The sequence below is a fragment of the Lampris incognitus genome, chromosome 2, assembly GCF_029633865.1.
Source record: "Lampris incognitus isolate fLamInc1 chromosome 2, fLamInc1.hap2, whole genome shotgun sequence".
Classification (NCBI taxonomy): domain Eukaryota; kingdom Metazoa; phylum Chordata; class Actinopteri; order Lampriformes; family Lampridae; genus Lampris; species Lampris incognitus.
In genome coordinates, this window is record NC_079212.1 from 121,227,881 (window position 1) to 121,254,496 (window position 26,616).

The following is a 26,616-nucleotide window of genomic DNA, read 5'->3' on the forward strand; positions in this document are numbered from 1 at the left end:
GGGCATACAGCTCAAACTGCATATGAACTTCTCTGAGTGAGAGTACAACGTGATGTAGTACATTTCTAGCTTTCCTGTTTAAGCATTTCATATTCAACCACTGCTGAGGAAATTTCATTACTCCATTGTCCAAAAGTTATCTCTTGCTTTATTTTTTGTGTTATCTTGTGATGAATGCAGTCGCTGGTTTGAAAGTGAATGTTGTTACAGTATTTGACAAAGACAGAGGGGCAAGCCAAAAAATTAGATATGAAGTTTTGATTGTTTTTAATTCTTAAAATAGGAAACAGCTACATACCATTGCCAACAAAAGAGTCTAAGCACTGTCATATGGCACAGTGGAGTTCCAAAACAAATTGCACATTTAAGATGGCATCTGTTCAAGCCAATTTTAAAACACAATGTTATATAAAATATAATTTGTTTTTATAGTTTACAGGGATTTTATATTGAAGGAATATTGTTTGTTATTTGAATATTTTAACATTCTTGTTGTTGTTCTTGTTGTCTTCTGCACAATGTATACTCTCTTGGTTGATACTTTGCATATCTGTGTAAATAATATAACAAAATGTATTATGCATTCCCAGGCTATTCTTGAAGGAGACTAAATATACCCGGTATCATTGATAGTGAGATAAAAAGTGCTTATATAAATTATTAACGGGCAAAATTTCATCAAATTGTCCCTCAAGGTCAACTCAACTGTTGAATTACGGTGACCACTAGCATACATATAGAGTCAAGGGAAAAGAAGAGATTCTCTTCCGAAAACATTCCACAAGACTCGACAAAAAATAACGGTATGTTTGAGATCACTGTCGAGGAATTGTACTGACTGCTTGCTGCCCCCTAGCAGTGCTCCAGCAACAGGATCATGTATCAGCCATCCATTATCCAAACTGCTTATCCTGCTCTCAGGGTCGCGGGGATGCTGGAGCCTATCCCAGCCATCATTGGGCAGGCCGCCAGGCCATAACACAGGGCCGACATGCACACACACGCACGCACACACGCACATTCATACCTAGGGAAAATTTAGTATGGCCGATTCACCTGACCTACATGTCTTTGGGCTGTGGGGGGAAACTGGAGCCCCCAGAGGAAACCCACACAGACATGGGTAGAACATGCAAACTCCATACAGAGGATGAACCGGGACGACCCCCAAGGTTGGACTACCCCGGGGCTCGAACCCAGGACCTTCTTGCTGTGAGGTGACCGCGCTAACTATTGCGCCACCGTGCCGCCTGTATCAACCATATGTTAGTCAGTTTAACGACGTTTGATATTGTCATAAATGAAATTTTCTTAGCTTACAGATATAGAGCATAACATGCTCCAATGGTTTCCAATAGAGCATAACATACTCTGATAGCCTCCATTAGACATGCCAATACAAACCATCACATACCATCAAAAACAATTACAATTCCCAATAGAACCATTAAAACCGTCAGAAAATGCTGGTATTTGATGTTTTTATTCAGCAGGGATCGGACTGAAATGGATTAAGTGGTTTTAATACTTTCAAGTCAAGTCAATTTTATTTGTATAGCCCATTATCACAAATTTGGCTTAGTCTATACTGTCTATAGCCCACTCCTTTTGATAACTGTTACATCGATAAAGCTTTTTTTTTTTCAATGTTGACTTTGTAAAAGTAAAGCGCCAGTGCGCACTTCCTACAACAGGCAGCAGGGTCAAAAAAATAACATTTAGGTTATCTGTTGCAGCCAGTAATATTCTCTTTGAACACTAGGTGGTTTATGGGCGTAGGAAGGCATATAAATGAGCTCACCAGAATAGGTAGAGGTGATTGGGAACCGGGATGAGCACAGTTTTTGGCCGTGCAGGCATGCTGTTGTTTGTTGTATTATTAGAATAAGTAATAAGTCTTGTAAACTACGAAAGTCGTCTGTAGACGTGTCCAAACTTGCTTTTACCCAGTCTATTTATTACTCAGTGGCTTTGAGTAGCAAAAGTCCCCACATTTAAGTCAAAAGCTAGCTCTTAAGAATTGCATGGGATCATCAGTGGAGTGATTGTAATTAGTGAAGTATGTGTGCTGCAAGCGCATCGACTTGGATCTGATGTTTTACCACTCGATAGGAATCGAGCTATGGCTAAGGCCCTGGACAATTGGATTTTGGAATGGATTCCTTCTTAAAGAGCTGTGGGTAAAACCGAACGAAAAACAGGTCAGAGGGACATAACACAATATAGGAGCGTGAGTCAGTGGCCGCCCGTCAAGTTGTGAGCAGCCTATCTCTTTTCTCTACTACTACTACTACTACCCTCGTCAGGGGTCGCCACAGCGGATCATCTGTTTCTATCTCTTCCTGCCCTCTGCATCTTCCTCTGTCACACCAGCCACCTACATGTCCTCTCTTACCACATTCATAAACCACCACTTTGGCCTTCCTCTTTTCCTCTTTCCTGGCAGCTCCATATTCAGCATCCTTCTCCCAATATACCCAGCATCTCTCCTCCACACATGTCCAAACCATCCATTATCCGAACCGCTTATCCTGCTCTCAGGGTCGCTGGAGTCTATTCCAGCAGTCAGTGGGCGGCAGGCTGGGAGACACAGGCCGCAACGTCATCACAGGGCCCACTGACAGACACACGCACACGCACACACACACACACACACACACACACACACACACACACACACACACACACACACACACACACACACACACACACACACACACACACACACACACACACACACACACACACACACACACACACACACTCATTCATAGGGACAATTTAGTACTGCCAATTCACCTGACTTACATGTCTTTGGACTGTGGGAGGAAACTGTAGCCCCCGGAGGAAACCCACGCAGACACGGGGAGAACTTGCAAACTCCTCATAGAGGACGACCCGGGATGACCCACCAAGGTTGGACTACCCTGTGGCCCGAACCCAGCACCTCTTGCTATGAGGCGACCGCGCTAACCACTGCGCCACCGTGCCGCCAACAGACACACATGTCCAAACCATGTTAAACTTGCTTTGCCTCCAAACCGTCCAATCTGAGCGGTCCCTCTAATACACTCGTTCCTAATCCTGTCCTTCTTCGTCACTCCCAATGAAAATCTTAGCATCTTCAACTCTGCCACCTCCAGCTCTGCCTCCAGTCTTTTCGTCAGTGCCACTGTCTCCAAACCATATAACATAGCTGGTCTCACAACCATCTTGTAAACCTTCCCTTTAACTCTTGTTGGTATCCTTCTGTCCCAAATCACTCCTGAGACTCTTCTCCACCCACTCCACCCTGCCTGCACGCTCTTCTTCACCTCTCTTCCGCACTCCCTGTTACTTTAAACTCTTACACCTTCGCCACTTCTACCCCTTGCATAGGGTTTCCAGCTCTTTGAAATGGAAATAAGGAACAGGGGACAGGGACGGGGCAGTGCGGGCATAACAAATATTACTTGCCTTACACCACACACACACACACACACACACACACACACACACACACACACACACACACACACACACACACACACACACACACACACACACACATATATATATATATATATAGTAATGTGCATGGATAAGTAGACACGTTAGCCCTTGGCTAACAGCTCGGACCCTTTAGTTGACTGGTTAACATTGTCGCCCACTGTGCAGGAGATACGGATTTGCGTCCCGGCTGTGGCGGTACCCGGGCTGCCCCCCTCAATTCGCTGCATTGGTGTCAAAAGTGTGATGGCGAGATCGTGAAGGACCGTGAGGCCATTGGAAGCGTTTCCCGAAAGAGGGAGGTTGTGTAACGTGCACGAATAAGTAGACACATTTGCACTTGTCTAACGGGTTGGACCCTTCAGTCGACTGGTTAACGTTATCGCCTGCGGTGTGGGAAAGCCAGGTTCATGCTGCGGTGGCTCCCGGGCTAATGAGGAACGATTCCTTATCTTAAGGAACGGTTGGCAACCCTGACCTTGCATCCTCACCGTTCCACTGTCCTCCCTCTAATTCACGTATATTTATTCTGTCTTGCTCCTAGTAACTTTCATTACTCTTCTCTCCAGTGTACCCTGTCCGAATAGCCACGTCAGCAGCAACAGTTGAGCACCTAAGGGAGATGTTCAGCACTCATGGCCTTCCCCATACGGTCATGTCAGACAATGCAGCAATTTTCATGAGTGCTGTGTTTAAGGGATTTTTGACATCCAATGGCGTAAGACACATAACATCTGCCCACTGCAAGCCTTTCACAAATGGGTTAGTTGAAAGAGCTGTCCCAATAGTTGAGAGGGTCCTGAAGAAAACCATGGGATCAGGAGGATCGCTAAAGACGTGCATATCAAGGTTCTTGGTGGCATACAGATCAACACCACATGCAACAGGCAAGTCACCAGCAGGGATGTTATTCGGCCGTCCTGTTAGAACCAGGTTGGACCTGCTTATACCGGATGCCCATGCTAGCGTATTCCAGAACCAAGAGCACATGATCTGTAGAAAAAACAGCACCAGGCCAACCAGAACACTGGCATCAGGTGCAGAAGTGTGGGTAAGGGATTTCACAAGCCATAAGAAATGGCTACCCGGGGTGGTGATCACCAACACAGGTCCTCTCTCCTACAGAGAGGAGGTGGAAGGCCAGGTGCTTAAACATCATGTGGACCACCTACTATTAAGAAGAGATTCAGACAGATGCCACCCACTCAATGAAGACCATCGGCAAATCCCCGAACCCAACTGGGACACTGATGGCTATGGAGCTGAGCAGTCAACTCAGCTACCATATACAGAGCCCAAGGGACCAGGTACAACGACCACAAGCTGTCGATGGGGATGGTGGAAGTGAAGCTGAGCAGTCGCCTCAGCCGCCTGATACTGAGCCTGATGTTAGGAAGGAGGAAATAGGGTATGACGGCCCTTGTCCTGTAGGTCAAGGAAACCCCCCGAAAAACTTGATTTGTTGTTAGAGTGGCCAGAATTTGTTGGGGCACAATAATCCCTGTTCTGAGTACACCAGAGCTGGGGCAGTCTACCCCCACTCGGAATTAGCTGCTTTTATATTGTTCTTTCAGTGAATATGATGTTATTTGGTTAGACCCATATTTACTCATCTGTGAGTGTGCATGGGAGTTTATTTCAAAGTAATGGTTATGCTCGACGAGTGGTGGAGGGATGTTATATCTTGTAGTTAGTCTTCCGCCCACTGGGGGGGGGGGGCAGTAGAAGGGAGAAGTAAGAAAATGACATGTAAAATGAGAGGGGGAAATAAACAGAGCTGATGTGGACGGTTACTGAGCAGTCGTGTCATTTCTGCTGTATAATATGTGGATAAATAACAGTTTACCCAATGTATAAATCACGGCAATCCTCCTGACACTTAACTGTGTACACTATATTGCTCTGTTTGTGCCAGGGGACCCGATCCTTGAGGTGGACCAACTTCTGGCGCAGTGTGTTTTGGGGTTTGAAAGCAACCGAGATGCGGTGTTTGGAAAATATGCATCTCAGCTTCTCCAACACTATCACCACATACGGAATCACCACTGGTTTATGCTTAGGCAGCTGTTGTCCTTTTCCTCTCTTCAGTTGGCTGGTGCACTGTTTGGGTGTTTTCCTGGCTTTGACAAACACACAGTAAGGATAACCACGCTTAATCAAGGGCCTGTGTAATGTGGGATTTTTCCCCTTCCTCAGCCACTGTGAAGGTGGGGACGTTGTCAGCTTGGTGGTACAGCATCCTGGCTCCTAGTTTGTGCTCCAGTGGATGATTTGTCAAACCTTAAGTACTTATCAGTATGTGTTGGTTTATGGTAAACATCGACAATCAAATGTTCCCCATCACCAATTGTAATTCCACAGTCTAAGAAGCCTAACCTGTCATTTTTCACATCCTCCCTGGTGAGCTAGATGTGGTGATGAGGCTAGCAGGCCACAGTTAGCCACATTAGAGCCTCTGATGGTGCTGACAGGCCGAAGTTAGCCACATTAGCATATAAGGAATGGAGGCTGGGGAACAGCGGGCAATGTTACCGCCTGCCCCTTATTCAGCTCTACTGGGGAGGAAGGGGAGACATCCCCTCCAGCCCCAATTTGTGTTTGTGTTGCTCTCATGATTATGGGTTGGAGCAATGCCCTCTGCTGGAGAAGAAGACAGGTAGGCAAAAGATTAGCTTTGTGAAGACAAAGGGCATCTGTTTTGGCTGCTTTTGCATTGGACATATAAGCAAAGACTGTGATAGGTGCATGAATTGCAAAATTTGCAGCCAGAAACATCCCAGTGTTATAACATCAGTAAGAAAGAAAAGGACACAGACACACTACAGGAAAATCCAGTGGAAAATACACTTGTCTCTACTTGTGGACATACAGGAACCAGTAGTCATGACTGCAAATGAAGTCCTCTAAAGGTGATTAAATCATTCAAACATGCATTTTTGGATCCAGGAAGCATGTCAACATTCTGCTCTGAAAGTTTGATGAGAAAGTTGAAAGTGAATGAGAGCTAAAACCTACTTGCGTATAATAGCTCCAGACCAGAAAGTTGCAAGTTTTATTCTTCAAGGTTTGGAGATTGCTGGTTATAGTGATTAACAGTTCTACGATTTTCCTGAAATCTAACGCAAAAGAAAATGCCTGGGTTGACATGTAATATAATCTCAGATTGGCAAAATGGCCATATTTGATATCCATACTCCCCGCGTCCAAGCTGATGCGGACTTGTTGGTTGGCACTAATACTTCCTAGTTAATGGAACCCTGGGAAGGCATAGTGTCGGAGATGGATCGTATGCCATTACAACCCTGTTGGGAGGAAAATTGCAGCCATTATATACTATGTGTGGATTATTTGTTTATTTTTTATAATATTATTTTTGAACACTTGGTGGTGTAAGGGTGCAGGACGGCATATAGGTGAGCTCACCAGAACAGGTGGAGGTGATAGGGGACCAGGATGAGCACATAGTTTTTGACCGTGTAGCCACGCACACGCTGTTTGTTGTATTATTAGAATAAACACAAGCTGTTGCATTGTTAGAATAAACACACGCTGTTGTTTGTTGTATCATTGGGATAAACACACTGTTTTTATTATTAGAATAAGCAGTCTTGCAAGCTACTGAAGTCGTCTGTATTGAGTGCACGCATCAAAACTAGTTTTTACCCAGTCTGCCAATCACTCAGTGGCTTTGAGTCGCAAAAGTCACCACACTATCCGTATTACTGGAGGGAAATGGAGGTAACAGAAAAACGGGAATGAACATAACGGTTTGTGTTAAATCCCGATTCCAGTTATTGTCTTTGTTGATTCCCTACTACACACCTTCACCTTCCCCTCTTTCTCTTGGTGCATGCTGGGAGTCGGTATGTGTGTTTGGTGAGAGCGACCTGCTGTAAGAAGATTTGGTGTAAATTATCCAGTTTCTAGTAGGTTTAACAAAATTAACATTCTGGTGTTTTTCCTTGTTTAATTTTGTTAATAAATCCGCCCTCGGCGGCACAGTGATGCAGCGGTTAGTGCGGTCACCTCACAGGAAGAAGGTCCTTGGTTCAAGCCCCGGGGTAGTCCAACCATGGGGGTCATCCCAGGTCATCCTCTGTGTGGAGTTTGCATGTTCTCCCCGTGTCTGTGTGGGTTTCCTCTGGGGGCTTCGGACCTGCCTAACAGCCCAGCTCGAGACAGCCTTTGCTCAGGTTTCAGCAAGGCTCGACCAGTTGGACAGAGCTGTAGCCTCCCTCAACATCAATGCCTCGGCTCAAGCTCCTGCACCATGAAAGGCAGCTATGCTAAGCCCCATACATCCGGTACTGGGTGTACATGCTTGTACAAACTTTGCTTCCTCTCAGGTACAGTCTTCTCTTAAAATCTTGATTTCACCAATAGTTTTGATTTTAAGATTAGCATGATTCATTTAGTTGAAAAAAGCAGACTCAGTCAGTGAAAAAGTCCAAAAATGTCATAGATGCACAATGTTGCAAGTTATGTGAATGGAAATGTCAACTCTAAGGAATCTGTTAATATAAATAAACTTCTTAGAAATATAGGGTAGGTTATCCTGCCTGCTACTAGTACTGACCGCACAACAACAGACAAGCATGAGTCTGTTGAAAAGGGAGTACGTCACCTGACTGAGGTTTGTGATCAGGACCCACCAACAGACAACAGAAGAAAGGAGGCATTCGTATGTGTGTGGATCTCCGGGAGCCAAACATGGCTGTCGTCACAGACTGCTGTCCACTCCCACACATAGATGAGCTGCCGTCCACTCTGCGGGGAGCCACAGTGTATTCGGTGATTGATCTAGCAAGTGCTTACCATCAGGTGCCTCTACATGAGGAAAGTCGGGACCTCACCGCTTTCATTACCCATGATGGTCTCTTTTGCTACTGTCGTGTGTCCACCAGGACATTGCACACCACAGAATGTACTACCCTGCTGAAAATGGCGCCATCAAGCGTTTCAACCGTGTCCTGAAACAGAGTGCGCAAATGGCAATCTCACAGTCTGAGCCATGGAAACCTGCCATTACTGCCTTCCTGATGACTTATCATGCCACACCACATGCAGCTACTGGTGTTTCTCCCTTTCAACTATTGCATGGCTGGAGCCCGGGGGATGCGTACGAAGTTGAGTGTTCAGCCGCCCTCACGTGCTGACTGTGTCTCGGATGAGCAAGTATGAAGGAAGGCCACACGTCATCAAAACAAGATGAAGTCATATGCTGATCAAAAGTGAGGTGCGCCCAAGGCTCACACAAAGTTTGGCAAACCTCAACGTATCAAGAAAAAGGTGGCCCATAGCACATACCTACTGGAGGATGGTCAAAGATGGAATGCCTGCCATTTAGCTCCTGATGTCTCTACAGTTCCAAGTCCACAGGCCACTCCTGCTCCACGCACTCTTCCATCCTCTCCAGACCATCCACGAGTCAGAAGGAAGCCTGCTTGGATGCAGGATTATGTGACTGCTTAACTATGGGTCTCAAGATAGACTGCATACAAATATCGTTTCAGTTTTCCAAATGTGGAAACACACCTGGGTTGTGTTGATGCTTTGTTATGCAGAATAATACATGATAATGTTGGCTAGAGTCTATGAGTAATAACACTCTTGGTTATGTACACACAATATTATTTTCTTTGTTGTGTTTGTTATTTATTACACAGTACTGCATAGAGATAAGGAACAATCAATATGTGTTACCTGTGTTGCAGGTTTACTAAATTCATTATGTTACCCCAGAGGAAATTTCTTTTTTTTTTTTACAACGAGGGGAAATGTTTCCTCTTATTGCTTGTATTATTTAGTTGCATTTTAATTTAAACCACTAGATGTCACTGTAACTTTTGAGTATTGCTTTGCCAGAAGCGTTGTTGTGTGGTAGAAAGGAAGTGACATACATGGAAACAAGAAGTAGAGACTGGAAGCCATCCATGCTGCAAGATGTTCATTAAACTGTAAGCTAAAAGTCATCCATGTTCTCCTGCGTGTTTTATATGCCACCCATCTCTACAAAAGGATCATACATACTGGTGTCATTTTGCAAGTTTAAACCCATTCAATATAAAATGAGTATAGCCTACCAATTGTCCCTATTTTTTAATTAAAATCTTCAGTTGATAAACTCATCATAAAATTCAGGCGAATATTTACGTTAACTTGGGGAATACACGTATATACGAACATCATAAGACATTATACACCCTGGATACCCTCTGTTTCAGCCCCTCCCACCAGGTAGGCGCTTCAGATCAACCCGCACACGCACAGAGAGAGAAAAACAGCTTCTTGATTCTATTTTAAGATTTTTATTTATTTTTTGTATTGTTAGTACAATTACTTAATTTTCAACTTATTTAGAATGTCATTCATCTCATATATAGGTTTTTTTGTTGATGTTATCAGCTCTCCTGTATTGTATGTTTTTGTTTGTACCTGACATATTATGTATTGTCTTGTTGAATAAAGTTATATTAAAAAAAACAGCTTATTTCAAGCTGTGGCACTAATGAACTCAGACATCTCCTCAGTCCGATGAGAGTGATGTGCTGCTACCACTGGGTACGTGCAATATTTACTCTCAGGTCACTTTAAGCCACTTAATACCTGTCCACCGCACCTTTACTGCATTCTTGCTGATGTTTTTGGACCTCGTAAATTGTATTTTATCGTTAATTGTATAGCATTGTATACCATATACTGCTTATACTTTGCACTTATATATTGTTTAGACTGTACTTTTTATTGCTGATATTTTATATATGTCATCTCTTATGTATGCACCATTTTAAGGTTGACATACTTGCAATTTCGTTCTGCTTTGAACAATGACAATACAGTTTTTTTCCTTCTTCGTCTTTCTTTTTTCTTCGTTGGATTTCGTTTGGAAAACAATCTTTTCCAGGGGCAATTTTCTGAAATTAATCTTTCAACTGTATTAGTAACATTTAAAAAAAAGTGACAATAAATGTTTGCTGTGACGGATCACCTATCTCAAGCAGGTTTGAGGTAGTTGATTTTCATACTACGTCACGACGGAAACCAGAGGCTGTCTGCAAGGCAGAAAAACGCGTTTAAAAATCCTGACTTAGACACTGTGGTGTGCTTTGGAATTTATTTTTTTAAATATTTTTTAATAATTTTATTTTTTCCCAAAATGATACATCACGTGTAGGATGAGTGAGCACAGTGCAAACACAATTACAACCTGAGCAAAATAAGAAGTAAACAAAAAAAACAAACAAAAAATAAGCTAAGGGGGCTCTTCTAATAAGTGTTAGGCATCAATAATATTCAGTCATTTCTTTGCAGTTTTCTTGTCCATAAATTGCAGTTACAGTTTTAGTTCTCGTCGAGGGTAATGTTAAGTTGGAGTAAGGTGGGCTGTAACGTGCACAACACCGGTATGGTTCTTTAACAGAGGACAACCGAGGTACACTTTGACCCCACCGCGAATCAGGAAGTAAATACCGATACGTGGGTACTTGCGTCACGACGTCGCCATGGTTCTGGTGTCATCTGCCAAGAAGGCAGAGCACATCCAGAGACATGGCTCCGTGAAACGGCACGTGGCAGCTAGCAGCCATGGACCAAAAAAGAAAAAAAGGAACGCGCGTAAACCAGAAAATGTCTAAATAAAGGCTTTATTCCGGTTATTTTGGAATCACTCCAACACCTGCAATATTCATAGCCACAACTGGTTGTCACTGTCAAGGGGAGAAGGCACCCGGCTGCTACCTAACAGCTGCATTTAGTTTGCTATTCGCCTTCTGCGGTCAGTTTTTAAAGCACTATATTTCTTAAAGAAGCTCAACATGGGTGTGCAAGGTTTCCAAGAGTACATCGAAAAGCACTGCCCAAATGCTGTCGTGCCGGTGGAGCTGCAGGAGCTCGCTCGGGGGAGTATGGTCGGAGGTGGCAGGCAAAGACCACCACAGAGACCGCTGAGGCTGCTGATGGACGCCGAGAATTGTCTCTACCGTCTCTACGGCGGTTTCAACACTGACTGGGTTAGCGGGGGCCAGTGGAACCAAATGCTGGGTTACTTAGCGGCACTGTCTAAGGCCTGCTATTACGGGAACATTGAGCTTCTGGTGTGCTTCAATGGCGCACTGGAAAAGGGCCGTCTTCACGAGTGGGTCAAGCGGCAGGCGAATGAGAGACAGACCGCCCAGCAGATTGTCAGTCACGTACAGAACAAGGGGACTCCGCCGCCAAAAGTCTGGTTTCTTCCCCCAGTATGCATGACCCATTGTATCCGACTGGCGCTTCGCTGGTTCCACATCGGGGTAAGTTCCTGGCCTGGCTATGTCTGTTGAGTTTCGCCGTATTAACGTTGGCAGACATTTGCAGTGTTTCTTGAAATGCTAACTGACGCTAACACGACATTATTGCCAACTTGATAGTTGGGAACACCCCCCCCCCCCACCACACACACACACACACACACACGCACACATACACGCACGCCCGTCAATTTGGCAAGTATGGTTCCGATTACTTGAAATTGTTGAGTAGTTTAACTCCGTGACATAGCAGAGCCTTAGTAAGTCCTATAAACATCCTAATGGATTTTTTAAAGAAGGGATCTGCCATTTTACTTTGTAGCTGTTGCTAGTAGAGCTCAAAGAACTACCATAGTCGTCATGGTGTCAGTATTGGCTGTCAGTCACTGTCTTTCACATGCAAACAAAATTGCACTTTGTGGCAAAGCTAATGTTAGTATACGAGATAATGTCAGGGCCACAACAAGGGCTGCAACAGACCTTTGTTGGCAAGATTGATTTTAGATTAATCTTATAGTCTGTAAAATGTCAATACATATCAGATGCCCATTACAAGTCCCCAGAGCCCAAAAGTAGTGTCTTAAAACTGTTTACTTAGTCTGACCAGCAACCACAAAATTCCTAAAGTATTCATTTTATTATGATGTGAATTGGGAGAAAGGCAAGCAAATCTTGGGATTTTTGAAGCTGTAACAGGCAAATGTTTTGCATTTTTAATTGTTAAGTGTCTAAAATGATTGAGTTACCAGAAATATATTGATTAATGTTCTGTCGGCTAATCTATTAATTGATTAATACTTTGAGCACTTGTCATAACATTACCAAACTGTCAATTCACATCTTTGGATGAATTTTGTATTTGAAAATAATGGGTTTTTATGGAAAGAAGAAGGTTCTGGGTTCGAGCCCCGGGGTAGTCCAACCTTGGGGGTCGTCTCGGGTCGTCCTCTGTGTGGAGTTTGCATGGTCTCCCTGTGTCTGTGGGGGTTTCCTCCGGGTGCCCTGGTTTCCTCCCACAGTCCAGAGACATGTAGGTCAGGTGAATTGGCCGTACTAAATTGCCCTCAGGTATGAATGAGTGTGTGTGTGTGTGTGTGTGTGTGTGTGTGTGTGTGTGTGTGTGTGTGTGTGTGTGTGTGTGTGTGTGTGTGTGTGTGTGTGTGTGTGTGTGTGTGTGTGTGTGTGTGTGTGTGTCAGCCCTGTGTGATGACCTGGTGGCCTGTCCAGGGTGTCTCCCCGCCTGCCGCCCAATGACTGCTGGGATAGGCTCCAGCATCCCCGCGACCCTGAGAGCAGGATAAGCGGTTCAGATAATGGATGGATGGATGGATGGGTTTTTATGGAAATATGATGAAAAATATGGTCATCTCAACTGGCAATTCTTAAAAGTCCCACACTAGTACTCCTATAATATGGAGGCCAACACTTTACAGCAGTAGTAGGGCTGGGCAGTAATTCTGTATTATCATTTATCATCCTTAAATGGTATTGGTATCAGGATGAAATTTGGAAGCTGTCATATTGTGATACACAATTTGGTTGTCTAAATAAATGAGGTTTGAAATATTTGAGGGCAAATAAATTGAAAACTAGTTACCAAACCGCTCAATATGATGAATGTCAGTTGGATTGTTAAAAATGCTAGTTTTACATATGTAACCAGGTATTGTGATACATATTAATATTGTGTAAAATACCCTGTGATTATCATATATTCCATATTGGCCAGCTTTAAGCAGTAGTAGTCCTGTCATCAATACTGCACAAGACCTCATCTTACACTAGCCTGTCTTGACAATACAATGTAATGCATGGGTTTCAGTGGTTTTTATACTTTGAAAAACCTTGGCTCTGTAATAGTTGTTGGACATTCTTAAACATTGTGTTAACCATTGTTTATGATGACAGATAAACCTAGAAGTGGTAATAAAATACTAAGCATTTTTTAAAGATTGTTGATGTGCGCAAATTTTTCCAAGAGATAGGATTTTCTACTTAAAATATATATTCAGCGGTCATAGAATACTTTTTCTGATCAGTCTGTTTCTAACGGCTGTTGTTTAGTGATCTCTATTATTTTTTTATATCAAAGAGGTTAATCTTGTAACATTCTCATCTAATATGTAAGTCTTTTCTTGGTCATTTTTTCAGGTTGTCCAGAGCATCGAGGATCACCACCTGGAAGTGATAGCCTTACGCAGGGAGAATGGGTTCCATGGCCTGGTGGCCTATGACTCTGAATATGCTCTCTGCAATATCCCATGTTACTTCAGTGCCCAATCCTTCAAACTCAGCCGCAATGGCAAAAGCCTGACCATCAGCCAATGCTTGGTGCATGAAGTGGCAAAGCAGCTTGATCTCAATCCAAATCGTTTTGTCATTTTTGCATCACTTTTAGGTTGGAAAAATGCTCTCACATGCTGAGAAGATATATTTATAAATAAACGGTTTACAATTTCTGTGGACAACAGATTAGGGCCTAATCGTACAATTGTGCCTTTATTACAGGAAATCACATACTGCCCGATGAAGACTTGGCTGCCTTTCACTGGAGCTTACTTGGTCCAGAGCATCCATTAGCATCTTTAAAGGTAAACTGCTGTTTGATTTCTTGTTTTAAAGTTACACTGTGCAAGTTGCACAGTACTGTGCACAGTAACAGTACCTACTAGTTTGCTGCAAGTGATGCTTCCTTGGTGTTTTCAATATAGATCACAAAGCTTCAGTGGCACACATTTATGAAAGGCCTGGTGCCAAAACATCTATTTTTAGATGCAAAGCACCTTATGGACTTGGCCTGTAACTCACTTACACACTCACTCACATTTAGCAGGCTCGAGATTTTCCAAAATGGGGAACTGACCATATGCACAGGACCAGGGGTGCTATGTAAGAACGATACTTCAAATCAGTGATGCTGTATGTGCTTGATTTGTCTACCTCCATGTAATAACCTATACATATCTACTGAAGAGACATTAGTGCTTGTACCTTCCTTAGTGTGTGAGAGCTCTTTGTTTGTTACTGACAATATCACAAAACCAGACATATACGTGATATGCGAGAAGATTGCAAGAAGGCTGGTTGCACCAGACCATTTGAAACTCTAGCAGCGGAACTACTTGGTGTATTGAATCATCAGTCGGTGCAATTTTCACAATATAAACCCAAAAAGACTTGATCAAAAAATTGCATTATGTAGCTTTAATTTAGGAGAGCCCTGGGAATCAATATGGATATCTAGATATTAAATGACACTGGGAGTAGAAGATTTTCCAAAAGTTGTGTGTGTGCGTGCGTGCGTGCGTGCGTGCGTGCGTGCGTGCGTGTGCGTGCGTGTGCGTGCGTGCATGTGCATATATATCTCTTCACTCAACTCTTCACTACCACCCAATGCCTTTCTTAACTCCTCCCTGAACTCCACACAACAGTCTTGCTTCTTCAACTTCCACCATTTGAGCCTTGGCTCTGCCTTCATTCTCGTCCTCTGCTTGATCTCCAAGTCTCCAAAGTCATCCTACAGACCACCATCCGATGCTGCCTAGCTACTATCTCCCCTGTCATAACCTTGCAATCTCCAATCCCTTTCAGATCGTGCCTGCTGCATAAGATATAGTCCACCTGTGTGCACTTTCCTCCACTCTTACACGTCGCCCTGTGTTCTTCCCTCTTCTTGAAATGTGTATTCACCACAGCCGTTTCCATCCTTTTAGCAAAATCCACCACCATCTGTCCTTACACATTCTTCTACTTGACACCATATCTGCGCATAACCTCCTCATCACCTCTGTTCCCTTCACCAACATTCCTATTGAAGTCCACTCCAATCACCACTCTCTACTGTTTGGGTACACTCTTCACCACATCATCCAAAACACTCCAGAATTCTTCTTCTTCCATCTCACACCCAACTTCTGGAGCATATGCGCTGATAACATTCATCATCATTCCTTTGATTTCATGCTTCATACATGTCACTTTGAACGACACCCTGTTCACCTGCAACACACTCTTGACATACTCTTCCTTCAGAATTACCCCGTGTCTCCTCCTATCCACTGATAGAAGAGTTTAAAACCACCTCCAATGCTCCTGGCCTTACTCCCCTTCTACCTGGTCTCTTGCGCACACACGGTATATCCCCCTCCCCCCCTTTTTTTTCTCTCCAATTGTATCCGGCCAATTACCACTAGGGATGCCCCCCGAAACCCGGTTCTAAACGGGAACCGGTTCTAAATTAGTAAAAACCGGAGCATTTTTAAGATCCGACGTTTTCAGCTCTGCTATCGGTAGTCGGTAGGTACTCGAGAAATCATGGAGTGAGATTTATATTGTGGCAAATGTGTTTTTCGAGGAATTTGAACATCGCGAACATAATCTTGTTTGCCGTTTTCTCCATCTCTCTGTCTCTCTCTCTTACTGCACGAGGGGCGGGGCTGTGCTGTGCTCCACACACTCGCTCACACACGCACAGACAGCTCTGCTCAAGTGCTCATCATGGCGGAGAGAACTAAACGTTCAAAGGTTTGGGTATATTTTTCAAAAGTCGATGACAACAACGCTCGTGGCCACAAGTGCAACAAATCATTTGCCAGTAAGGGTGGCAATACAAGCAATCTGTCGAAACATCTTTTGTCGAAACATGGTATTAATCTGCAGAAATGCGGAGTTTTCCACTGCTTTGCTCGTAGTGTTCCATCCACGTCCACTGCAGGTAAGCCGTATGAGCCATAAATACGGAGTTAACTAGGCTAATAACGAATTATTACGAATAGGCCAATAAATAAAATATAATTGCTTAGCTAATTGTTTAGCTACAAATATATAAGCCATAGATACGGAGTTAGCTAGGCTAATAACGAATTATTACGAATAGACTAATAAATAAAATATAATTGCTTAGCTAATTGTTTAGCTGCAAATATTTGAAAGATTTCACAACTTTTTGTAGATTGTCAGGCTGAGGCTGCAGCCACCATGTCCCAGCCCACCCCGCCTCCCTCTACCACCACCGGTCCCAGCCAAGCCCAAAGTTCCTTCACGCTAGCAGCTAGTGGAAGGATGACGGAGGATAGGGTGAACGAGTGTCACAGGGCTGTGACCCAGTTTGTTGTCAAAGGCCTGCACCCCTTCTCTACAGTGGAGTCCAAGGGCTTTAGGTAACAACTAATCAGTCAGTGTATATTGAGTTTTTTTTTAATACATAGTTGTCAAAAAGGGGAGCAGCTTTGTTATAAGTTATTGAAGCAGCTATTCCCACCACTCCACACAAATTTACAATAATTCAATCCTTTCTTTACTTTAGGGAGATGACCAATGCTCTCAACTGCAAATATACCCCTCCCTGCAGGAATGTCCTCAGTAGCACACTGATTCCTGCCTGGTATAATGTTGAAAAGGCCAATGTTATCGCAGAGCTTAAAGATGTGCCAAAGTTAGCCATTACAACTGATGGGTGGACCAGCTTAACTCAGGACCACTACCTCACTGTTACAGCACATTACACAAGCCAAGGCAGTGTGAAACAAAAGGTGTTTAAAACCAGAGCTGTTTACCAGGCACAAACAGGAGATGTAGTGGTAGAGGAGATCACAGATATTCTTGAAGAATTTAGCATAGAAGTTGGCAAGATTGTAGCAGTGACAGTCGACAATGCTGCTAATATGGATGTTGCCATAAGGAAACTCCATGTCCTGAAAATCGGATGCTTTGCTCACACTCTGAACATAGCAGCGCACAAAATCTATCAGATCAGCGCCATTGACAGGTGGGCAGGAAGAATCACAGCAGTGGTTGTCTGGATGAAGAGGTCATCCATGGCTAAAACAGTCCTGAAAGAAAAGCAGCAGCTCCTAGGTAAGAAGCCAGTTCAACCTATTAAAGCATTTTTTTTAAATTCCCAATCAAATTTTAATTAATTTAATTATATATTCAAGTGTGCTGTGATGAAAATTTTGTTTGTTTCAGACCTTCCCCAACACACAATGATCCTTGATGTGAAAACAAGGTGGAATTCTCTCTTCCTTATGGTAGAAATATTCATGGAGCAATACCCAGCAATCCAAGCTGCATCCATGGACCCACGACTCAGGAAACAGATGGAAAAGGATAAATTGGGCCGGCTAAAAGATGAGGATTTCCAGAAGGCTGAGGAGTTTGTACAACTCATGCGTGTCATGTACACATCCACCCTGTGCGTCTCCAGTGAACAAACTCCCACCTGTGGCCAAATCCTCCCGATCCTCAGGAAACTTGAAGACCATTTCACAGTGCAGGAGGAAGACACACTGTTTGTGTCGAGCATTAAAGAGAAGGTTTGGGGGAATCTCTCTGGACGTTACCAGGAAGAAACCATCCAGGCCTTCCTACTCGAGGCGACAGCGATGGACCCCAGGTTCAAAGGGAAGATGGAGAGTGATGCCACCTGGGACCGGTTGAGGGAGGCAGCTGTAGCAGAGGAGGAGGGCCACACAGAGGAGCAGGGCCACACAGACAAAGACCAGCAGCAACAGGAGTCAGAAGAAGAAGGAAAGGAGGAGACAGCCACTCCACTCTACAAACCAAGGAATGCCTTGGAGGAGCTGTTTGCTGATGAAGACATGGAGCTGCGGACCACCATGCAGCAGAACACCTTGTCCGTCAGTGAACGAGTTGATCACGAACTCCAACTCTACAAAGGCCTGCCTTCCATCCCCATGTCAGAATCCCCTGCTTTGTGGTGGTGGGAAAAGAGAGGTACTCTGCCCCTGCTGACACAGCTTGCAACCACCTACCTCTGTGCCCAAGCCTCCTCCACCCCCAGTGAGAGTGTCTTCTCTACAGGCGGGGACACTATAAGTCAGGAGAGATCACGACTCCTGCCGGAGAAGGCAGATATGTTGATTTTTCTGCAGAAGAACTGTTAGGATAATCTTCTAGGTTCTTGTTTGTTTGCACTTCCGTTAGCCTTTTGCTGTAAAAATTTATTTTTAATATATATATTTCTTTATCTTTATCTACTTTTATTTTTTTATCTTGTTTGTTGTTGTTGAATGTTGATTATAAAGTCTATAATTCAGACGCATTTAAAACATTGCTGCTGCTGTTGCTGCTGAATAAATAATATTTGTTTATATTTATATAAAGTTATATAATAGAATAATAAAGCAATGTCGATTCTGTTCTTAATTGTCTTTTTTTCTTGCATAATAATCAAAAAGAACTGATAAGAGTATCGATAAAGTACCGAACCGATAAGCAGTATCGATAAGAGTAGTAGTATTGATAAAATCCTAACGATACCCATCCCTAATTACCACACTCTACCAAGCTGTCCCGTGGTCATTGCTCCATCCCGTCTGCTGAGCCGGGGAGGGCTGTAGACTACCACATGCTTTCTCCCATACATGTGGCATTGCCAGCTGCTTCTTTTCACCTGACAGTGAGGAGTTTCGCCAGGAGGATGTAGCATGTGGAAGGATCACACTATTTCCCCCAGTTCCCCCTCCCCCCCTAAACAGGCGCCCCGACCAACCAGAGGAGGCGCTAGTGCAGCCACCAGGACACATACCCACATCCGGCTTCCCACCTGTAGACACGGTCAATTGTGACTGTAGGGACACCTGTCCAAGCTGGAGGTAACATGGGAATTCGAATCGGCGATCCCCGCTATGCCACCTGGACACACACATAGTATATCTACCTCCTTCTCTCCATCATATCAACCAGCTCTCTCCCTTTAACAGTTATATTGCCAACAGTCAGAGTTCCGACCCTTACCTCCTCACTCCTTCCCTACCTCCTCTCCCGCTGCCTCTGGATATGCCTTCCCCCTCTCCTTCAACCTACAGTAGCATAGTTTCCACCCTGCTGGCCAACAGTACGGTGGCAGTTGTTGGTAACCTGGGCCTTGACTGATCCGGTATGGAAATCTGATTTATGATCTACATATTTGGTTTGGCAAAGGTTTTATGTGATATGCTCCCTGACGCAACCCTCCATATTTATCCCGGCTTGGGAACAGCACTAAGAATGCACTGGCTTACAGTGGCACCTGTCAAGGGGTGGGATATATTAGGCAGCAAGTGAACAGTCAGTTCTTAAAGTTGTGTTGGAAACAGGAAATATGGGCAAGTTTAAGGATCGGAATGACTTTGTCAAGGGCCAAATTGTGATGGCTAGACAACTGGGTCAGAGCATCTCCAAAACAGCAGGTCTTGTGGGGTGTTCCCAGTAATGCAGTGGTCAGTACCTACCAAAAGTGGTCCAAGGAAAGACAACTGGTGAACTGGCGACAGGGTCATGGAAGCCCAAGGCTAATTGGTGCATGTTGGGAGTGAACGCTAGCCTGTCTAGTCCAATCCCACAGAAGAGCTATTGTAGCTCAAATTTCTGAAAAAGTTAATGCTGGCTATGATAGACAGGTGTCGGGACACACAGTGCATCTCTGCTTGCTACGTATGGAGCTGCATACCAGAGTGCCCATGCTGACCTGTCCACTGCCGAAAGCGCCTACAATGGGCACGTGAGCATCAGAACTGGACCATGGAGCAATGGAAGAAGGTGGCCTGATCTGATGAATCACATTTTCTTTTACATCATGTGGATGACTGGGTCCATGTGTGTTGTTTACCTGGGGAAGAGATGGCATCAGGATGCACTATGGGAAGAAGGCAAGCTGACGGAGGCAGTGTGATGCTCTGGGCAATGTTCTGCTGGGAAACCTTGGGTCCGGGTATTCATGTGGGTGTTACTTTGACATGTACCACCTACCTAAACATCATTGCAGACCAAGTACACCCCTTCATGGCAACGGTATTCCCTGATGACAGTGGCCTCTTTCAGCAGGATAATGCACCCTGCCACACTGCAAAAATTGTTTAGGAATGGTTTGAGGAACATCACAAATAGTTCAAAGTATTGCTTTTGACCCCAATTTCCCCCCGATCAAGCATCTGTAGGATGTGCTGGAAAAACAATTAAAATCCAAGCCCCACCTCGCAACTTACAGGACTTAAAGGATATGCTGCTAACGTCTTGGTGCTAGATACCAGAGGACAACTTCAAAGGTGTGGTGGAGTCCATGCCTCGACAGGTCAGAGCTGTTGTGGTGGCATGAAGGGGACCTACACAATGTGGGGCAGGAGGTTTTAATGTTTTGGCTGATCAGTGTATATGTATCTGTGTATAGTTCGTTAAGTTGCAAGTTTAATTGTACTGTAATTTTCAGTACCAGTGCCTGTTGTATTTCATTGATTCCGGAGAATATGCTCATTTATCATCCCAAAAGAAAAAATGTAGATTTGTATGTTGTCACTGAGCCATTTGGGGGAATTTCTAAATCACTAAACAGGTGAAAAGGGCAAAGATCGCAAGTTAGCATAGCTACTAATACAGATGGGTACCAGTGCTAAATTAGTAAAGACTGTAGTATTAATAAGCTCTGACGTTAACGGTTCTGCTATTGGTATTGGAGAAATTAAGAAAATAAATTTCCTATTTATTTAGGCCACTTAAACTTTATCTTGCACCTTTTCTCATCAACTCCGTTTCTAATTTGCCATAAGGTTAAGACATTTGTCTATGATATATTTTCACTATCCCCAATCCAGAGGAAAGATCTCTCTCGGAGACTGTCATATGTGCAGGCCGAGGGATGGGGCCAGCTCTCTGCCTCTCTTTATCTTGATGCGCAAGCACACAACATACACACACACACACACACACACACACACACACACACACACACACACACACACAACCTGCTCTTAGTGACAATGGCTGAGAGAGAACTAAACTGTCAAAAGTCTGGTTATATGTCATTAAAGTCGATGCTGACAATCCTCGTTGCCACAAGTGCAACAAGTCTTTTTCATGTAAGGGTAGAAACACAAGCAATCGTTTGAAATATCTAGCGAGAGAAATGCACAGTTTGACTGCCTAACTCATAGTCTCTCTCTTGTTGCCCCATCCACCTCAGGTATGTTATGTATGCTAGCAGCAATGAGCCCACACGGAGTTAACTAAATTATACAAACATGCGTTAATGATTTAATGCAAGGCTCTGGCCAGATATGAGTAAATAAAGCAATGCTAATTCTGTTCTTAAATTATGTTTTTCTCATAAAACAATAACAAAAAGAACCGATAAGAGTACCATTTAAGTACTGGATCGATAAGCAGTATCGGTAAGAGTAGCAGTACCATTAAAATCTTAACGATATCCATCCCTAGCTACTATTTACCACCATGCTAGTAATGGACAAGTAGAATACAGCTGGCAGAATAATAACTTTTGAGATGTAACACGGTAAATTCTAGTGAAAACGCAATGTGCCCACCAGGTGGCACGGTGGCCCAGTGGTTAGCGCTGACGCCTCACATCAAGAATTACCTGGGTTTGAACACCTGGCTTGGCTAATGTTGGGGGTCATCCCAGGTCATCCTCTGTGTGGCGTTTGCATATTTTCCCTGTGTCTGCGGTGGGTTTTCTCCGGGTTCTCCGGTTTCCCCCACCATCAAAAAGACATGCATGTTAGGGTTTATACTCCTGTCTGTGCCCCTGACTGAGGCATGGTAAGACGAACTGGAGTAGGTCCTCGGGTGCTGTACAGTAGCTGCCCACTGCTCCTAGCTACACAGCTAGGATGGGTTAAATGCAGAGAAGAATTTCCCCACGTGGATGAATGAAGTATATCAAAATGAAAAAATAAATAAATTCTTCACCGTTCATGAAAGTAGATGACTGGAACTAGTCTATACTTTTGGAAAATAACTAGCATCAATTGAGAAAAAAAATGCAGTCTTGTTTAGGGTGACATAACCTACTGAAGGCATATACTCCTCCACTACTGCGGGGCACTGAAAAGGACTTAAGAGTACAACTGTTATACCACATCTATTATCTGTATTTTGTTATTGTGGACGTAATCTTTTTTTTCTGAGGTGGAGTCTGTGACTGTTTCAGAAACTTAGTATTAATTTTTCCACAAACTACTTTTGTGTCATCAATTATAAAAGACCTTCAGTTCAAACTGGCCTTGCAAAAACTTTTGAAAGAGCCAGCCTTTTCTCTCTCTCTCTCTCTCTCTCTCTCTCTCTCTCTCTCTCTCTCTCTCTCTCTCTCTCTCTCTCTCTCTCTCTCTCTCTCTCTCTCTCTCTCTCTCTCTCTCTCTTTCAACGGATGTCACTTGGCCAAATAGATTTCTTCAACAAATAACAAAACTGGTGGTGTTCTTTGATTGCAGTCTTCAAGCAACTGATGCACCCTAACAATTGCTACTACTACTACTACTTTCGGCTGCTCCTGTTAGGGGTCACCACAGTGGATCATCCGTTTCCATTGCTTCCTGTCTTCTGCATCTTCCTCTGTCACACCAGCCACCTACATGTCTTCCCTCACCACATCCATAAACCTCCTCTTTGGCCTCTCTCTTTTCTTCTTCCCTGGCAGCTCCATATTCAGCATCCTTCTCCCAATATACCCAGCGTCTCTCCTCCACACATGTCCAAGCCATCTAAATCTTGCCTCTCTTGCTTTGTCTCCAAACCTTCCAACTTGAGCGGTCCCTCTAATATAATCGTTCCTAATCCTGTCCTTCTTCATCACGCCCAGTGAAAATCTTAGCATCTTCAACTCTGCCAACTCCAGCTCTACCTCCTGTCTTTTTGTCAGTGCCACTGTCTCTAAACCATATAACATAGCTGGTCTCACAACCATCTTGTAAACCTTCCCTTTAACTCTTGCTTGCTGGTACCCTTTTGTCGCAAATCACGCCTGACATTCTTCTCCACCCACTCCACCCTGCCTGCACTCTCTTCTTCACCTCTCTTCTGCACTCCCCGTTACTTTGGACAGTTGACCCCAAGTATTTAAACTCATATGCCTTGGTCACCTCCACTCCTTGCATCCTGACCATTCCACTGACCTCCCTCTCATTCACACATAGGTATTCCATCTTGCTCTTACTGACTTTCGTTCCTCTTCTTTCCAGTGCATACCTCCACCTCTCCAGGCTCTCCTCAACCTGCACCCTACTCTCGCTACAGATCACAATCTCATCCACGAACATCATCGTCCATGGAGGCTCCTGCCTGATCTTGTACTTCAACCTGTCCATCACCATTGCAAACAAGAAAGGGCTCAGAGCCGATCCTTGATGTAATCCCACCTCCACCTTGAACCCATCTGTCATTCCAACCGCACACCTCACCATTGTCACACTTCCCTCATACATATCCTGCACCACTCCTACACACTTCTCTGCAACTCCCAACTTCCTCATACAATACCACACCTCCTCTCTCGGCACCCTGTCGTATGCTTTCTCTAAATCTACAAAGACACAATGTAACTGCTTCTGGCCTTCTCTATACTTCTCGATGAACATTCTCAAAGCAAATATCGCCACTGTGGTGCTCTTTCGTGGCATGAAACCATACTGCTGTCCACTAATCATCACTTCTGCTCTTAACCTAGCTTCTATTACTCTTTCCCAAATCTTCATGCTGTGGCTGATCAACTTTATACCTCTGTAGTTGCTACAGTTCTGCACATCGCCCTTGTTCTTGAAAATCGGTACCAGTATGCTTCTTCTCCACTCCTTAGACGTCCTCTCACTTTCCAAGATTGTATTAAGCAATCTAGTTAAAAACCCCACTGCCATCTCTCCTAAACATCTCCATGCCTCCACAGTATGTCATCAGGACCAACTGCCTTTCCACTCTTCATCCTCTTCATAGCTGCCCTCACTTCCTCCTTGCTAATCCACTGCATTTCCTGATTCACTATCCCTACATCATCCAACCTTCTCGCTCTCTCATTTTCTTCATTCATATGCCCCTCAAAGTAGTCCTTCCACCTTCTCAGCACACTCTCCTCGCTTGTCAGCACATTTCCATCTCTATTCTTGATCGCCCTAACTTGCTACACATCCTTCACAACTCGGTCCCCCTGTCTAGCCAATCAGTACAAGTCCTTTTCTGCTTCCTTAGTGTCTAACCTCTCATACAACGCACCATACGCCTTTTCCTTGGCCTTTGCCACCTCTCTCTTCGCTTTACACTGCATCTCCTTGTACTCCTGTCTACTTTCTTCATCTCTCTGACTATCCCACTTCTTCTTTGCCAACCTCTTCCTCTGTATAATTTGCTGTACTTTCTCATTCCACCACCAGGTCTCCTTGTATTCCTTCCTCTGTCCAGATGACACACCAAGTACCTTCCTAGCTGTCTCCCTCACTATTTCTGCAGTGGTTGCCCAGTATTTCCCTCACTATTTCTTCAGTGGTTGCACACTAACAATTGCTGTAACTACAAATTATACCCCTCTGAAATTAATATAATCCTTCTCTGTCCAGCTGCATGAGTCCCCTTAAAATTGGAAGACTATACCAAAAAATTGGCTGAGAGTACAGTGATTTTGGTGGGGAAAAAAAAAAAGGAACGGTAGAAAGTCCATCTATGTATATATGTAATCTATAATTTAACAATTATTGACTGAAGTGAGTCTTGGACATATGTCCAAAACTCACTTCAGTCAATAATTGTTTTGCGATCCTTATTGCTTGCTAATTGATTTGAACTGTTCATGTTTGAAGAGAAAAATTGGTTTGTTTTCTAACCGCAGGTGCGTGCCCACCAGCTTGTGCTTCCCCCTTGTGATGTCGTCATCAAGGCTGTGGCCGACTATGTGCGCAACATCAAAGACATCAACGACTTGGAAGCCATCGCTAAGGACATTTTCAAGCATTCACAGGTATATAGATATATATGGAAGGCACATTAGTTCACAGTAATCATGGTTCCAGATATTCCAGCTTTCATTTTTTTCAACATTTAAATTCAAAATATATTTTAGGGGGTGTCCGGGTAGCGTAGCAGTCTATTCCGTTGCCTTCCGACACGAGGATCGCCAGTTCAAATCTCCGTGTTACCTCCAGCTTGGTCGGGTGTCCCTACAGAAGACACAATTGGCCGTGTCTGCAGGTGGGAAGCCGGATGTGGGTATGTGTCCTGGTCACTGCACTAGTGCCTCCTCTGGTTGATTTGGGCACCTGTTTGGGGGGGAAGGGAAACTGGGGGGAATAGCGTGATCCTCCCACATGCTATGTCCCCCTGACGAAACTCCTCACTGTCAGGTGAAAAGAAGTGGCTGGCAACTCAACATGTATCGGAGGAGGCATATGGTAGTTTGCAGCCCTCCCTGGATTGGCAGAGGGGGTGGAACAGCGACCGGGATGGCTCGGAAGAGTGAGATAATTGGACAGGTGCAATTGGGGGGAAAATTATAACTTTGACAGCTAATGATTGCTTATGGCATGAAACAAGCTTGTACTGTCTCATAAAGAATTTACTTGACTAACTGGATTATCAGTATTATATAGTGCTTTTCTAACACTCAAAGTCACTTTATAATAAATGGGGTGAAACAAGACAACAGATAAACATAAACATACAGAGGTGGATGGGAAGGGGGGCTACGAGAGGGAGAAGCGGCAGCCACACACGACGCCAGCAGTACTGTCCGACTTAAACAGATACAAAAGGGCAAGAAAAACAAAAAACAACAGCACTGTAGATGTTGATTTTCTGTAGGGGTTTACTCCCGTAGCCTATTCTTACCCCGAGGTATCCACTAGGCAGTGGCACTATTTATCCCATAGCTGGGGGCTGGTTCGTGGGCATCAGGGAATATCCACACACCGGTGGGCCTGCGTACCGCACGTCTAGGGGCCAGACCTCCGAGTCCCTTGTAGTTCAGCCAGGGTCCAAGGTGTACCCAGTTACCACGAGGAGGCACTACATAGGGCTTGCTGTTGTAGAGGCTATGTACGGGCAGGGAGAGACTTAGGTGCTCAGCTCT

At 44.2% G+C, this 26,616-nt stretch overlaps 1 protein-coding gene across 3 annotated transcripts in view; it reads left to right on the plus strand.

The window, feature by feature from the left end:
• Positions 1-11,015: 11,015 nt before the first annotated feature.
• Positions 11,016-26,616, plus strand: part of LOC130106794 (constitutive coactivator of PPAR-gamma-like protein 1 homolog) — a 68,764-nt gene continuing 53,163 nt past the window's right edge. For all 3 annotated transcript variants that reach the window (XM_056273049.1, XM_056273050.1, XM_056273051.1), the window contains exons 1-4: positions 11,016-11,777; positions 13,926-14,172; positions 14,283-14,365; positions 25,381-25,509. In XM_056273049.1, the coding sequence (XP_056129024.1) occupies positions 11,304-11,777; positions 13,926-14,172; positions 14,283-14,365; positions 25,381-25,509 (933 nt within the window). In that variant the 5' untranslated portion in view covers positions 11,016-11,303. The remainder of the gene's footprint in view (positions 11,778-13,925; positions 14,173-14,282; positions 14,366-25,380; positions 25,510-26,616) is intronic.